This window comes from Carcharhinus amblyrhynchos, chromosome 4 (assembly GCF_965287045.1).
Source record: "Carcharhinus amblyrhynchos chromosome 4, sCarAmb.v2.hapA, whole genome shotgun sequence".
Taxonomy (NCBI): domain Eukaryota; kingdom Metazoa; phylum Chordata; class Chondrichthyes; order Carcharhiniformes; family Carcharhinidae; genus Carcharhinus; species Carcharhinus amblyrhynchos.
The window spans coordinates 65341441-65354946 of record NC_137327.1 but is presented as its reverse complement, the minus strand read 5'-3'; the positions used below and the strand labels follow the sequence as shown (position 1 = coordinate 65354946).

The 13506-nt window shown below is 45.5% G+C and overlaps 1 protein-coding gene across 3 annotated transcripts in view; it reads right to left on the bottom strand.

Annotated features, from left to right (window-relative positions):
• The window catches only part of dnaaf1 (dynein axonemal assembly factor 1), a 188043-nt gene extending 175892 nt beyond the window's left edge, over positions 1-12151 (bottom strand). For all 3 annotated transcript variants that reach the window (XR_013886505.1, XM_080187281.1, XM_080187282.1), the window contains exons 1-2: positions 12081-12151; positions 8540-8711 (exon numbers count right to left, since the gene is read on the bottom strand). Coding sequence is in view for 2 of the 3 variants with exons in the window: in XM_080187281.1 (XP_080043407.1) it covers positions 8540-8711; positions 12081-12141 (233 nt within the window). In the remaining variant the exon portion in view is untranslated. The remainder of the gene's footprint in view (positions 1-8539; positions 8712-12080) is intronic.
• Positions 12152-13506: the final 1355 nt, after the last annotated feature.

Genomic DNA, 13506 nt, shown 5'->3' with positions numbered 1-13506 from the left:
CCAGTGCCCTGTACAGTTGCAGCAAGACCTCCTTACTTTTATATTCAATCCCCCTCGCTATGAAGGCCAGCATCCCATTTGCCTTCCTGACCACCTGCTGCACCTGCAGGCTGGGTTTTTGCGACTCATGCACAAGGACCCCGAGGTCCCTCTGCACCGTAGCATGCTGCAGTTTCTCGCCATGTAAGTAATAGTCCTTCCTACCATTATTCCTACCAAAGTGGACAACTTCACACTTGCCAACATTAAATTCCATTTGCCAGTTCCTGGCCCATTCGCCCAGCCTTCCTAGATCCTTCTGCAGACTTTCCACACCCTTCGCACAATTTGCCGTTCCACCAATCTTGGTGTCATCAGCAAATTTCGACACCATACACTCGGTTCCCTCCTCCAGATCATCTATATAAATGGTAAATAGCTGAGGCCCCAGCACCAACCCCTGGGGCACTCCACTAGTCACCAACCGCCAATCTGAATAGCACCCATTGACCCCCACTCTCTGCCTCCTATTTGACAGCCAATCCCCTATCCACGCTAACACCCTACCCCCAACTCCATGCCCCCTAACCTTCTGTAATAACCTCTTGTGCGGCACCTTATCAAACGCCTTCTGAAAATCAAGCACCACCACATCCACCGGCTCTCCTCTATCCACCGCCGTAGACACATCCTCATAGAACTCCAATAAATTCGTCAGACATGACTTCCCCTTGACGAAACCGTGCTGCGTCTGCTCTATCAAACAATTCTCCTCAAGATGCCTCGCTATTTTCTCCTTGATCACGGATTCTAACATTTTACCTACAACAGACGTTAAACTAACCAGCCTATTATGTCCTTATGTTCTTAAGGAATGCCCAGGGGAGTTTCTTGAAATAGTATAGCCCAATTCGGGAACTGTGATCATAATTCCATAAATTTTAAGGTGCTTGTGGATAAGGACAACAGTAGTCTTCAGGCAAAGATGTTAAATTGGGGGAAAACTTAACTGGAACAACATTAGGCAGGATCTGGAGTATAGACTGGGGGTGGCTTTTTGAGATTAAATCAACATCTGACATGTGGGAGTCTTTAAAATGAAAGTTGATCACTGGAATTCAGGACCAGCATGTACTCATAAGGATGAAGTATAAGTGTGTCAAGTATCGGGAACCCTGGATAACGAGGGATATTGTGAGCCTTGTCAAGAAGGAAAAGGAAGGATTCATAAGGTCTAAAGATCTTAGGACAAATGAAGCCCTTGAAGAATATAAAGAATATAGGGAAGGAGTTAGGAGAGCTAAAAGAGGTCATGCAAAGTCCTTGGCAAACAGGATTAAGGAAAATTTTAAGGCATTTTGTGTAAAAAGCAAGATGGTAGCTAGGGAAAGGGTTGGTTGACTCAAGGATAGTGGAGGGAATCTATGCTTGGAACCAGAGGAAATGGGCAAAATACTAAATGAATACTTTGCCCTCAGTATTCACCAAAAAGAGGGAAGACTAGCATAGGATGTGGAGATATTCTGGCTCATGTCAATATAAAAAAGGTGGTGCTATTGGGAGTCTTAAAAAGCATTAAAATAGTAAGTCCCCAGGGCCTGATGGGATCAACCCCAGAATAGAGATTGATGCAAGGGCGGAAATTGCTGGGGCCTTGACAAAATTCTTTGTATCCTCATTGGCAACAGGTGAAGCTCCAGAGGACTGGAGGATAGCCAATGTTGCTCCACTGTTTAGGCGCAGAAGGGATAATCCAGGAAATTATAGGCTAGTGAGCAGGGGTGGGGGAAAGCAGAGGGTGCTATATACATGGACTAAAGCCTTTGACAAGATACCTGGTAGACTGGTATGAAAGGTGAAGTCATAAAGGATCAGAGGAGAGCTGGCAAGATGGATACAGAATTGGCTTAGCCATGGAAAATAGAGGGTAGCGGTGGAGGGGTATTTTTCTGAACGGAAGGCTGTGACTAGCGGTGTTCCACAGGGATCAGTTCTGGGACCTTAGTTGTTTGTAGTATATACAAATGATTTGGAGGAAAATATAGCTGATCTGATTAGTAAGTTCGCAGATGACACAAAAATTGATGGAGGATTGTCAGGTACAGCAAGATACATACCGGTTGGAGACTTGGGCAGAGAAATGGCAGATGGCATTTAATCCAGACAAATGAGAGATAATGCATTTTGGAAGGTCCAATCAATGTAGGAATTATACAGTACATAGTAGAACCCTTAGGAATATTGACAGACAGAGAGATCTGAGTGTACATGCCCACAATCACTGAAAGTAGCAACATAGGTGGATAAGGTAGTCAAGAAGGCATACGGCACGCTTGCCTTCATCGGTCGAGGCATTGAGTATAAAAATTGGCACGTCTTGCTGCAGCTGAACAGAAACTTAGCTAGGCCTCATTTAGAATATTGTGTACAATTCTGGTCACCATACTACCAGAAGGATATGGATGCTTTGGAGAGAGTACAGAAGAGGTTTACCAGGATGTTGCCTAGCATGGAGAGCATTAGCTAGGAGAGGTTGGATAAACTTGGTTTGCTCTCACTGGAATGATGGAGGTTGAGAGTGACCTGATAAAGGTTTACAAGATTATCAGTGGCATGGGCAGAGTGGATAGTCAGATGCTCTTTCGTAGGGTAGAAAAATCAAGTACTAGGGGACATAGGTTTTAGGTGCATGAGGCAACATATAGAGGAGATGTGCGATGCAAGTTTCTTTACACAGAGGGTGGTGAATGTCTGGAGCATGCTGCCCGGGGAGGTTGTGGGAGCAGGTACGATAGCAACATTTAAGGGGCAATCAGACAAACTCAGGAATAGGATGGGAATGGAAGGATGCAGGGTCCATAAGTGCATACGGTTTGAGGCAGGCATCATGATCGGTGCAGGCTTGGAAGGCCGAAGGGCCTGTTCCTGTGCTGTACTTTTCTTCTTTGTTCTTCTAAGCATGTGTTATACCAGAAGATTGGGAAAAGTTCAGAAAACAGCAAAGGATAATTTTTTAAAAAGATGGAAAAATTGGAGCACAAGAGTAAACAAGCAAGAAACAAAGAAGGAAGGTAAACACTTCTCCAGGTATAAGGAAAAGAGTAGCCAAAGTAAGTATTAGTGCTATAGAGGATCATAGAATGCCTACAATGCAGAGAGGCCATTCAACCCATCGAGCCTGCACCGAGACCCTATCCCTGTAACCCCACGCATTTACAATGCTAGTCCCTTGATACTAAGGAGCAATTTAACACCAATCAACCTAACCTGCACATCTTTGGAATGTGGGAGAAAACCAGAGCACTCAGAGGAAACCCATGCAGACATCGGGACAATACGCAAACTCCACACTGACAGTGACCTAAGACTGGAATTGAACCTGGCACTAACTACTGTGCCACCGTACCGCCCAGACTGGGGAATTAATAATGGGAAAGAAGGACATCAAACAATAATTAATGATGGATTAATTCACTGGATTGAAACACTAACAATGTAACACCTTAATTCAAGAAAGAAAGGAGGCAGAAAGCTGGAAACTAAAGATCAGTTAATACTGGGCTGCTTGAATGCATTGCAGTTGAAAGGCATTTCCTGCTAATGTGGCAGTTAAAATGCACAGATTTTAAAAATCATGCTTTCTCTGTAACAGCTTGTGAGAACATTATCAGTTGCAAACCTTCAAGGGAGCCTATCTGCTTTCAGGATAATGGAGTGGCACGGTGGTTAGCACTGCTGCCTCGCAGCTCCAAGGACCCAGGTTCAATTCTGGCTTTGGATCACTGTCTGTGTGGAGTTTGCACATTCTCCCCGTGTCTGTGTGGGTTTCCCCTGGGTGCTCCAGTTTCCTCCCACATTCCAAAGATGTGCAGATTAAGTTGATTGGCCATGTTAAATTGCCCCTTAATGTCCCAGGGATGTGTACGTTAGAGGGATTAGTAGGGCAAATACATGGGGAGACAGGGCCTGGGTGGGATCGTGGTCAATGCAGACTTGATGGGCTGAATGGCCTCCTTTTGCACTGTAGGGTGTCTATGATACATGATTTCTATGACAATCTTCTTTTCCATAGGCTTCATAACATTCTGCTTTTTGACCTTCAGAGGGTTAGCAAGACCGGATTTTTCCGCAACAAGTACCAAAGATGCGATATGGGGATATTTATGCAAATGAAGGATTAGCAGAAGTAAATTTTTATTGAATGAGAACATGTGAAAAGCCAGGATTTAATTGGTAAATATGTACGTCAATGAAGGATGTAAACAAATTGCTTGTTCCTGATTTGCTGTCATTGACTATAATTGCTAACTTGTTTTTCCATAACGTCAGAATCACTCCAGCCATTTTTATGGAGCTCTCTTTGTGCACAAGTAATTAAAGACCTTGCATTGGACTAAGTGTGTCGAAGGATCTCTGACACTGGCGAGGAGGTGCAATGCAGAAGTAAAAGAATCATCTCCTGGCTCCTTTCACAGAGGAAAAGATGTGCCTGTCCAACCACCAGACATAAGAACATAAGAAATAGGAGCAGGAGTAGGCCATCTAGCCCTTCGAGCCTGCCCCGCCATTCAATAAGGTCATGGCTGACCAATAAGACCATGGACTGGATACTATCCCTGAAACATTTGATCTGATCCACCATGTTGTTGGATTCAGCCACTGAAAACTTCATACAAACTTTTGAAAAATGCCGCAAGCCTGATCATCCTCCAATGATAGGCTGGTTTATCCATGCTTTGTCTCTTGATGGACTCGCCTCTAAGCAGCCGATGCAGGAAGGAACCAGCCTATGATTGCATGAACCACAGGCAGTCAGTTGCCAGATAAGTTTCAATTCTCTGTTTTCAGCACAAGGAGCAATGAGCAACAGGTAAGTACAACATGGAACAGCTGCAGTAGTCAGTAGTTGGAGGGGATTGGGGCACGTGGGATCATCTGATCTGACCAGGCCAGATTCAGGAATACTCAGGAGGCTACCTCATTAAATTTCTTTCAAGGTGGGGGCAGGCAAAGTCACAGTGGACCTGGCTATGGCGAAGTTGTGGTGAGCTCAGGGGGTAGGGGGTAGGGGAGGGGTAGGGGAGGGGGAGGCGGGGGAGGGGAGGGGAGGGGAGGGCGGAAATCAGTCCGAGCCAGGAGTAGGAAAGGGCTGAGGTAGTCGAGGCAGGATGCCACAGCAAGTCCTGGTTAAGGGATCACTTCTGAACTAAGGTGTGGGCATCAGGGGGGAGGGGGACTCTTTTACTTTGCAGAGGAATAGTTTATTTTCTTAATAGCTCAGCTATTTCTTATAATTTCAGTTTATGGTTGTGCAAAAATGTTATCTTTGTGAAATCGGTTCATCAGCACCTAAACTCAGACAAAAATTGTGTTGTCTTGTGTTGTGTTTGACATGAAGACCCAAAAAGTTGCCCAAAAAGTTGTGTTTGACAAATCTATTACAATTCTTTGAGGATGTAGCAAGCAGGATGGAAAAAGGTGAACCCGTAGATTTAATCTATTTGGATTTTCCAAAAGGCATTCAACAAGCAGCTACGAAAGGTTACATAATAAGAGCTTAAGGAATTGGAGGCGATATATAAATATTAATGAACGATTTGCCAATGTATGAGAACAGGTTGAGATAAAAGGGGTCACTCTCAACTGGCCATCTGTAACTAGCGGAGTGGCACAGGGATCAGTGCTGGGGGTTCAAATCTACATTAATAGCTTGAACATAAGAAATAGGAGCAGGAGTAGGCCATCTAGCCCTTTGAGCCTGCTCCGCCATTCAATAAGATCATGGCTGATCTGAAGTGGATCAGCTCCACTTTCCCACTTTCTCCCCATAACCCTTAATTCCCTTGTCTGTTAAAAACCTATCTACCCGTGACTTAAATATATTTAGCAAGGTAGCCTCCACCACTTCAACGGGCAGAGAATTCCAGAGATTCACCACCCTTTGAGTGAAGAAGTTCCTCCTCAACTCCGATCTAAACTGCCACCCCCTTATCTTGAGGCTGTGCCCTCTAGTCCTGCTATTCTTTCTAAGTGGGAAGAATCTCTCGACCTCTACCCTATCTATCCCCTTCATTATCTTATACCTCTCTATAAGATCCCCCCTCATCCTTCTAAACTCCAACGAGTACAGAGGCAGTCTATTTAGTCTCTCTTCATAGTCCAACCCCCTCATCTCCAGTATCAGCCTAGTGAACCTCCTCTGCACTCCCTCCAAGGCCAATATATCCTTGTGCAAGTGCGGCGACCAAAACTACAAACAGTACTCCAGCTGCAGCCTCACCAGTACCCTGTACAGTTGCAGCAAGACCTCCCTGCTTTTATATTCTATCCCCCTCGCTATAAAGGCCAGCATTCCATTCTTGATCACCTGCTGCACCTGCAGACTGGGTTTTTGCGACTCATGCACAAGGACCCCCAAGTCCCTCTGCACCGTAGCATGCTGCAGCTTTTGGCCCTCTAAATAATAGCCCCTCCTACTATTATTCCTGCCAAAGTGGATAACCTCACACTTGCTAACATTATATTTCATCTGCCAGGTCCTCGCCCACTCACTCAGCCTATCCAGATCCCTCTGCAGGCTTTCCACACCCTCCGCACAATTTGTTTTACCACTCACCTTTGTATCATCAGCAAACTTTGTCACCCTACACTCAGCCCCCTCCTCCAGATCATCTATATAAATGGTAAATAGCTGAGGCCCCCACACCGATCCCTGTGGCATTCCACTATTCACCAACCGCCAATCAGAATTGCACCCATTGATACCAACTCTCTGCTTCCTATTAGACAACCAATCCTCTATCCACGCTAACACCTTACCCCCAACTCTGTGCACCCTAACCTTCTGTGGCAACCTTTTATGGGGCACCTTATCAAATGCCTTTTGAAAATCTAGAAACACCACATCCACCGGTTCCCCTTTGTCTCCCGCACTAGTCACATCCTCATAGAAATCCAATAAATTTGTCAAACACGACTTCCCCTTAATGAATCTGTGCTGCATCTGCTCTTTCAAACCACTCCTTTCTAGGTGCCTCGCTATTTCTTCTTTGATGACGGATTCAAGCATTTTTCCAACTACAGGTGTTAAACTAACCGGCCTATAATTCCCTGCCTTTTGTCTGCTACCTTTTTTAAACAGCGGCGTAACATTAGCCGTTTTCCAATCTTCCGGCACTTCCCCGGAATCCAGTGAATTTTGGTAAATAATCACTAAGGCATCCACTATCACCTCTGCCATTTCCTTCAGAACCCTGGGATGCATTCCATCCAGTCCTGGGGACTTGTTCACCTTCAGTGCCATTAGTCTATCAAGCACTACCTCTCCAGTGACAGTAATCGCATTCAGGCCCTCAACTCCTACCATCCTTCTATCTTTAATACCCAGTAAACGATTTGTGTCCTCCTCCGTGAAGACCGAAGAGACCCAGTGTATTATAGCCAAATTTGCTGGTGACTGAAATTGAGATAAGGCTGCAAGTTGTGAGCACGACAGAGAATCTGGAAAGGGGCGTAGATTGGTTAGGTAAGTGGAGTATAAGGTGCGAAAACATGAGGTTGTTCACTTTGACAAGAACAGAAAAGCAGGTATCATTGAAATGAATGCTGCAATACAGTGGAAACTCCATGTGTCCTTGTAAATGAATCACAAGAAGTTAGCATGAAGATGCAGGTGACTCGGAAGGTAAATGGAATGTCAATCTTTGTAAGGTAGAAGCATAAAAATAGACAAGTTTTGTAGAAAAGTGCACAAATTTGGTCTCCTTTTTTAAGGAGGGACATGTTTCTTTTGGAAGCAGTTCAGAGAAGATTCACTAAGCTGATTACTGAGATGAAGGGATTATTTTATGAGGAAAGGTGAAGCAGGTTGGGCCTGTACCGATTTCAGTTAGAAGAATGAGAAGTGATCTTATTATAACATATTGGAAGTCCTGAGTACATGGCAGAGTGAATGCAGAAACACTATTGCCTTGCGAGGGAGCTTAGATCTAGGGGACACAGTTTAAAAATGATGGGTCTCCCACTTAAGACATTAATGAGGAATTTCTTCCCTCATTGGATCTTTGGAATTCTCCTTCCCAGTGAGCAACTGCAGGCTGAATCTTGGAAAACATTCAAGGCTGAGTTACACAGATTTTTGATCTACAGAGAATCAATGGTTGTGATGGGGAATGCAGGAGTTATAAAACCTCATCAGAGTAGTCAATCTTGTTAAATGGCACAGCAGCCACGATGGGAAGATTGGCCTGCTTCTAATTTCTTATTTTCTTTATAATTACGTGAACACTAAAATGCAAAAATTGCAGAACTGTGGGGAGAAAGCAAAGAAATGGGACTACTTTAGATATCTCTTTCAAAAGTCGCAATGGGCTAAATAGCCTCCTTCTTCAATGTGGGGATTAATAGTGTCAATAACTAACTTTAAAAAAGTCAAAAAGAACAATTTCTGAAGTTAAAGAATAGCCTTACTCTTTTCCATGCTCCCCCCCCGCCCCAACAACAGGATACTATTGGATCAGAGAACAACAATAGCTCAGAATTAACGAAAAACTCTCCTAACCTGGATCCTAAGTCCATCTTGGATTTTTCCTGAAGTTTTCTGGATTTGAATTCATGTATCTCCATACATTTAGTTCCTTTTTGATCAGAAAGCTGGTCACCTTTCTGCAGTTCACTTTCTCCTTCATGTCCCACAGCTTCTGTTTCTTCACTGTGGGAGAGCAGTTCATTTACTGAAAATACATTAGCACAAAGTTTAGAGAAGCTGGGTTTTGTACAATTGCTCTCTACCCACATTGAACATGTGTCAGTGCCTCAAAAAAATTGAACGGGCAGTTTGAATATTGCTGAAATGGGTGCGAGAGATAACAGTGCTAATGTGAGGGGGCACGTGATGTAACAACATACTGTACTGAAGGGTGTGGATTTTGACAAACTGTTATTGAGGGGCATGTGGGTTTATTAACATTTCTGAGAAAGGTGGGAGAGTGAGAGGGAAGATCAGCAAATGCTACTGAGACACAGTTGGGCTACATGATCAAATATTACTGAGAGTGGGATGGGTATACCCTCCGCACAATTTGCTGATGACACAAAGATAAGTGGGACAGCAAATTGTGCGGAGGATATAGAAAGTCTGCAGAGGGATCGAGATAGGCTGAGCAAGTGGGTGAGGACCTGGCAGATGGAATACAATGTTGGCAAGTGTGAGGTTATCCACTTTGGCAGGAATAATAGTAGGAAGGACTACTACTTACAGGGCGAAAAGCTGCAGCATGCTACAGTGCAGAGGGACCTGGGGGTCCTTGTGCATGAGTCGCAAAAACCCAGCCTACAGGTGCAGCTGCTGGCCTTCATAGCGAGGGGGATTGAATATAAAAGTAGGGAGGTCTTGCTGCAACTGTACAGAGCACTGGTGAGGCTGCAGCTGGAGTACTGTGTGCAGTTTTGGTCGCCGCACTTGCGCAAGGATATTTTGGCCTTGGAGGGAGTGCAGAGGAGGTTCACTAGGCTGATACCGGAGTTGAGGGGGTTGAGCTATGAGGAGAGGCTAAATAGACTGGGCTTGTACTCGTTAGAGTTTAGAAGGATGAGGGGGGATCTCATTGAGACGTATAAGATGATGAAGGGGATGGATAGGGTAGAGGTGGAGAGGTTCTTCCCGCTCAGAAAGGACAGCAGGACTAGAGGGCATAGCCTCAAGATAAGGGCAGTTTCGAACAGAGTTGAGGAGGAACTTCTTCACTCAAAGGGTGGTGAATCTCTGGAATTCTCTGCCCGTTGAAGTGGTGGAGGCTACCTCACTAAATATATTTAAGATGCGGGTAGATAGGTTTTTGGTAGGTAAGGGGATTAAGGGTTATAGGGAGAAAGTGGGAAAGTGGAACTGAGCCACTTCAGATCAGCCATGATCTTGGGCTAGATGGCCTACTCCTGCTCCTATTTCTGATGTTCTTATATCAGAGAGCATAATGGAGGTGACTTGTTTACCATGGAGCTTTACCAAGATAGTTGAGTGGTGTTAGGGTGAAATCGAAGTGATGGGCACAAAATGGTTACCTGGCACACAAAATGGACTCTGGGAAGGGATATTAAGACACACTGATTTTGGGCACAGACATTTACACAGAGTTAAAACCTGTAGTGTTTAAACTGCTGCAGGAAAGTGGTCAGAGTTTGGGGCACCTTAAAAATTGAGATAAGAATAGACCCAGAACAATGAGTTTGATAATGAGATCAGCCACTGATGGGGACATAAATGTATATAACGAAACTAGTCATTGATAGAGGACATAACTGCAAAGATATATCTACTTTACGTACAATGATATGTTAACTATCAATGTCTGTACCCGTCTGCTTATAACGATGAGTTAACTGTCCATATCTGTCTACTCAACTTGTAACGATGTGCTAACGGCTAATGTCCATACTGTCTATTGTCTAAAAAGTATAAAAGATGCTCAACTGCCATTGAGAAAGTGGCTGCCAGTACTGCGGAGTGCCAGCACCTCTCCCAAAGCTTTGTCCGAATAAAACTTCTGTTGAACCTCCAAGTCTGACTCCGAAGTGGTGAATTTCCCACAACAGTGCCATGTTTGTGTCTTTTAACGAATAGTGTAGGATATATCAGACCACTGCAGATATTTGGCATCTATCAAATGATGGGATTGGGATAAATTAGAGAATGTTACTGTGCATGGTTATAGCATATGTTATCAAGTGATGGTAATGGGTATATGAAAATCTGTTGCAGGGGAACATAGAAACATAGAAGATGGGGCAAGAGGAGGCCATATGGCCCTTCAAGCCTACTCCACCATTCGACACGATCATGGCTGATTATCAAACTCAATAGCCTAATCCCACTTTCTTTCCATAACCTTTGATTCCCATTCGCCCCATGTGCTATATCTAGCCACCTCTTCAATGTTTTGGCATCAACTACTTTCTGTGGTAATGAATTTCACAGGCTCACCATTCTTTGGGTGAAGAAATGTCTCCTCATCTCCATTCTAATTAGTCTACCCCGAATCCTCAGACTGTGGCCCCTGGTTCTGGACTCCCCCACTATCAGGAACATTCTCCCTGCGTCTAATCCTGTTAGTCTATAAGTCTCTATGGGATCCCCCCTTATTCGTATGAACTCCAGCAAAAACAATCCTAACCTAGTCAGTCACTCTCCTCATAAATGAGTCTTGTCATCTCTGGGATCAGTCTGGTAAACTTTCACTGTATTCCTTCGAGAGCAAGGACATCCTTCCTCAGAAAAGGAGACCAAAACTGCAATAGGGACAATATTCTAGATGTGGCTTTGCCAAGGCCCTGTATAATTGGAACAACACATCCCTGCTCCTGTACTCAAAATCTCTTGCAATGAAGGTCAATATACTGTTTGCCTTCTTTTCCGCCTGGTGTACCTGCATTCTAACCTTCAGTGACTGGTACGCAAGGACGCTCAGGTCCCGCTGTACACTCCCCTCTCCCAATTTATTCAGATAGTAACCTGCCTTCTTTTTATGGGTTCCAAAGTGAATAACTTCACAGGAAGTGAATGGAATATGTAACAAAATATTACAAAGGAAAGGGGTATAACAGAATATTACAAAGGAAAGGGGTATAACAGAATATTACAAAGGAAAGGGGTATAACAAAATATTACAAAGGAAAGGGGTATAACAAAATATTACAAAGGAAAGGGGTATATCAGACTACGTTCCTGTTAAGAGAGTGGGATCAGTAATATTGCTGCCTGTTGCAGTATTGTATGGTTGAAGATTTTCTGCAGTTACTGGTAGTTTCACAACTATCAGTCACTTTTCAATTCATACAACCAGCTGCATCAGTAGAAGATCTCTCATTTGTTCAGAAATCCAGAAAAGCTGAGGCCCGAACCACACACACAGTCAAGGTCAGAGAAGAACTGGGCAAATATGGCGTGTCAATTGGGATCGTTATATCCTCTTCACGGTTGCCTCATTGAAAGGCATGGGGTGAGAGATGGTGTCAATAGGAGGCAGCCATACCCTTGACACAACCTGCCACATAACAGCCACTTAAACTCAATAGTCTGAGCATCGCTTTAAAGACATCTTACTCACCCTGGTGATCCTCAGTCATAATTTTCATTATCCTATCCCCCATTGCTGATGACATTAGCATCAAAAATAAATTATCTGTAACCAAAACAGCAAGAGAAAGGGAATATTATGCTGCTTCACAAAATATCTTTAATTCTGAAGCGTTTGATTTGAAGGAAAACGTGGCTATCTTACATGCCATAAAACATTGAACTGCTAAGCAGCTTCACTTAGATGTGCACACACCCTGTAAAAAAAAAAATTCATTCTATTCAGAACAAATGATAGGAGCACTGGTGAGGTGCTCACCATTAGACAGCAGTGACAACATACAGACAGTGACACAATACAGACGATAATTATGGATACCAACACAATATAGACCAATGGTGGGCAACCTGCAGCCCAGGGGCCATGTGTGATACATTTGGATCTGAGTGCAGCCCACAAGACATTTCATTGCCTGCTCTCCAGGCAGAGTTGCCACATTCCTCTAATTTTCGGCTACATTTCCCTACCAATATGACTAAAGTGATATACACGTAAAACAAGGGCAACTAACGTGAGACGTGAGGTACATGCTGATTGAAGCTCTCAGAGTCAATGCTGCGAACAATCTTGCAGCCCACTGAGCTGAAGGAGGTCACAGATACAGATAACCCCCATGGATGAAACACACAAAAGACAATTTTGAAATAAGCTAAAGACAGTGAGCATTGTCAGGATCATAGAGATTTACAGTACGGAACAAGGGTCTTCAGCCCAATGCTTCCATGCTGACCAGGCTCCCATTTGGCTGCATTTGCCCCCATATACCACTAAAACTTTCCTATCCATGCAGCTGGACAAAGGTCTATTAAGTGTAATTAAACACACCTCTACATCCACTCAAACTTCGTCCTCCCTTCCCTCCCATCCCCCCTCACCACTCCCCTGCCCCATCCCCCCCTCCACCACCACCCACTCCCCCAATGCAAACCCCCTCCCCCCCACCCCAACCCCCTCCCCCCCACCCCACCCCCCCACCCCCACTCCCCCCACCCCACCCCCCAACCCCCCTCCCCCACCCCACCCCCCACCCCCCCTCCCCCCACCCCACCCCCCCCCCCCCACCCCCCACCCACCCCACCCCCCACCCCCCTCCCCCCACCCCCACACCCCCCTCCCCCACCCCACACCCCCCTACCCCACCCCACACCCCCCTCCCCCACCCCACACCCCACCCCACACCCCCCTCCCCCACCCCACCCCACACCCCCCTCCCCCACCCCACCCCACACCCCACACCCCCCTCCCCCACCCCCCACCCCCCTCCCCCACCCCACCCCCCACCCCCCTCCCCCACCCCACCCCCCTCCCCCACCCCACCCCCCACCCCCCTCCCCCACCCCACCCCCACCCCCCTCCCCCACCCCACCCCCCACCCCCCTCCCCCACCCCACCCCCC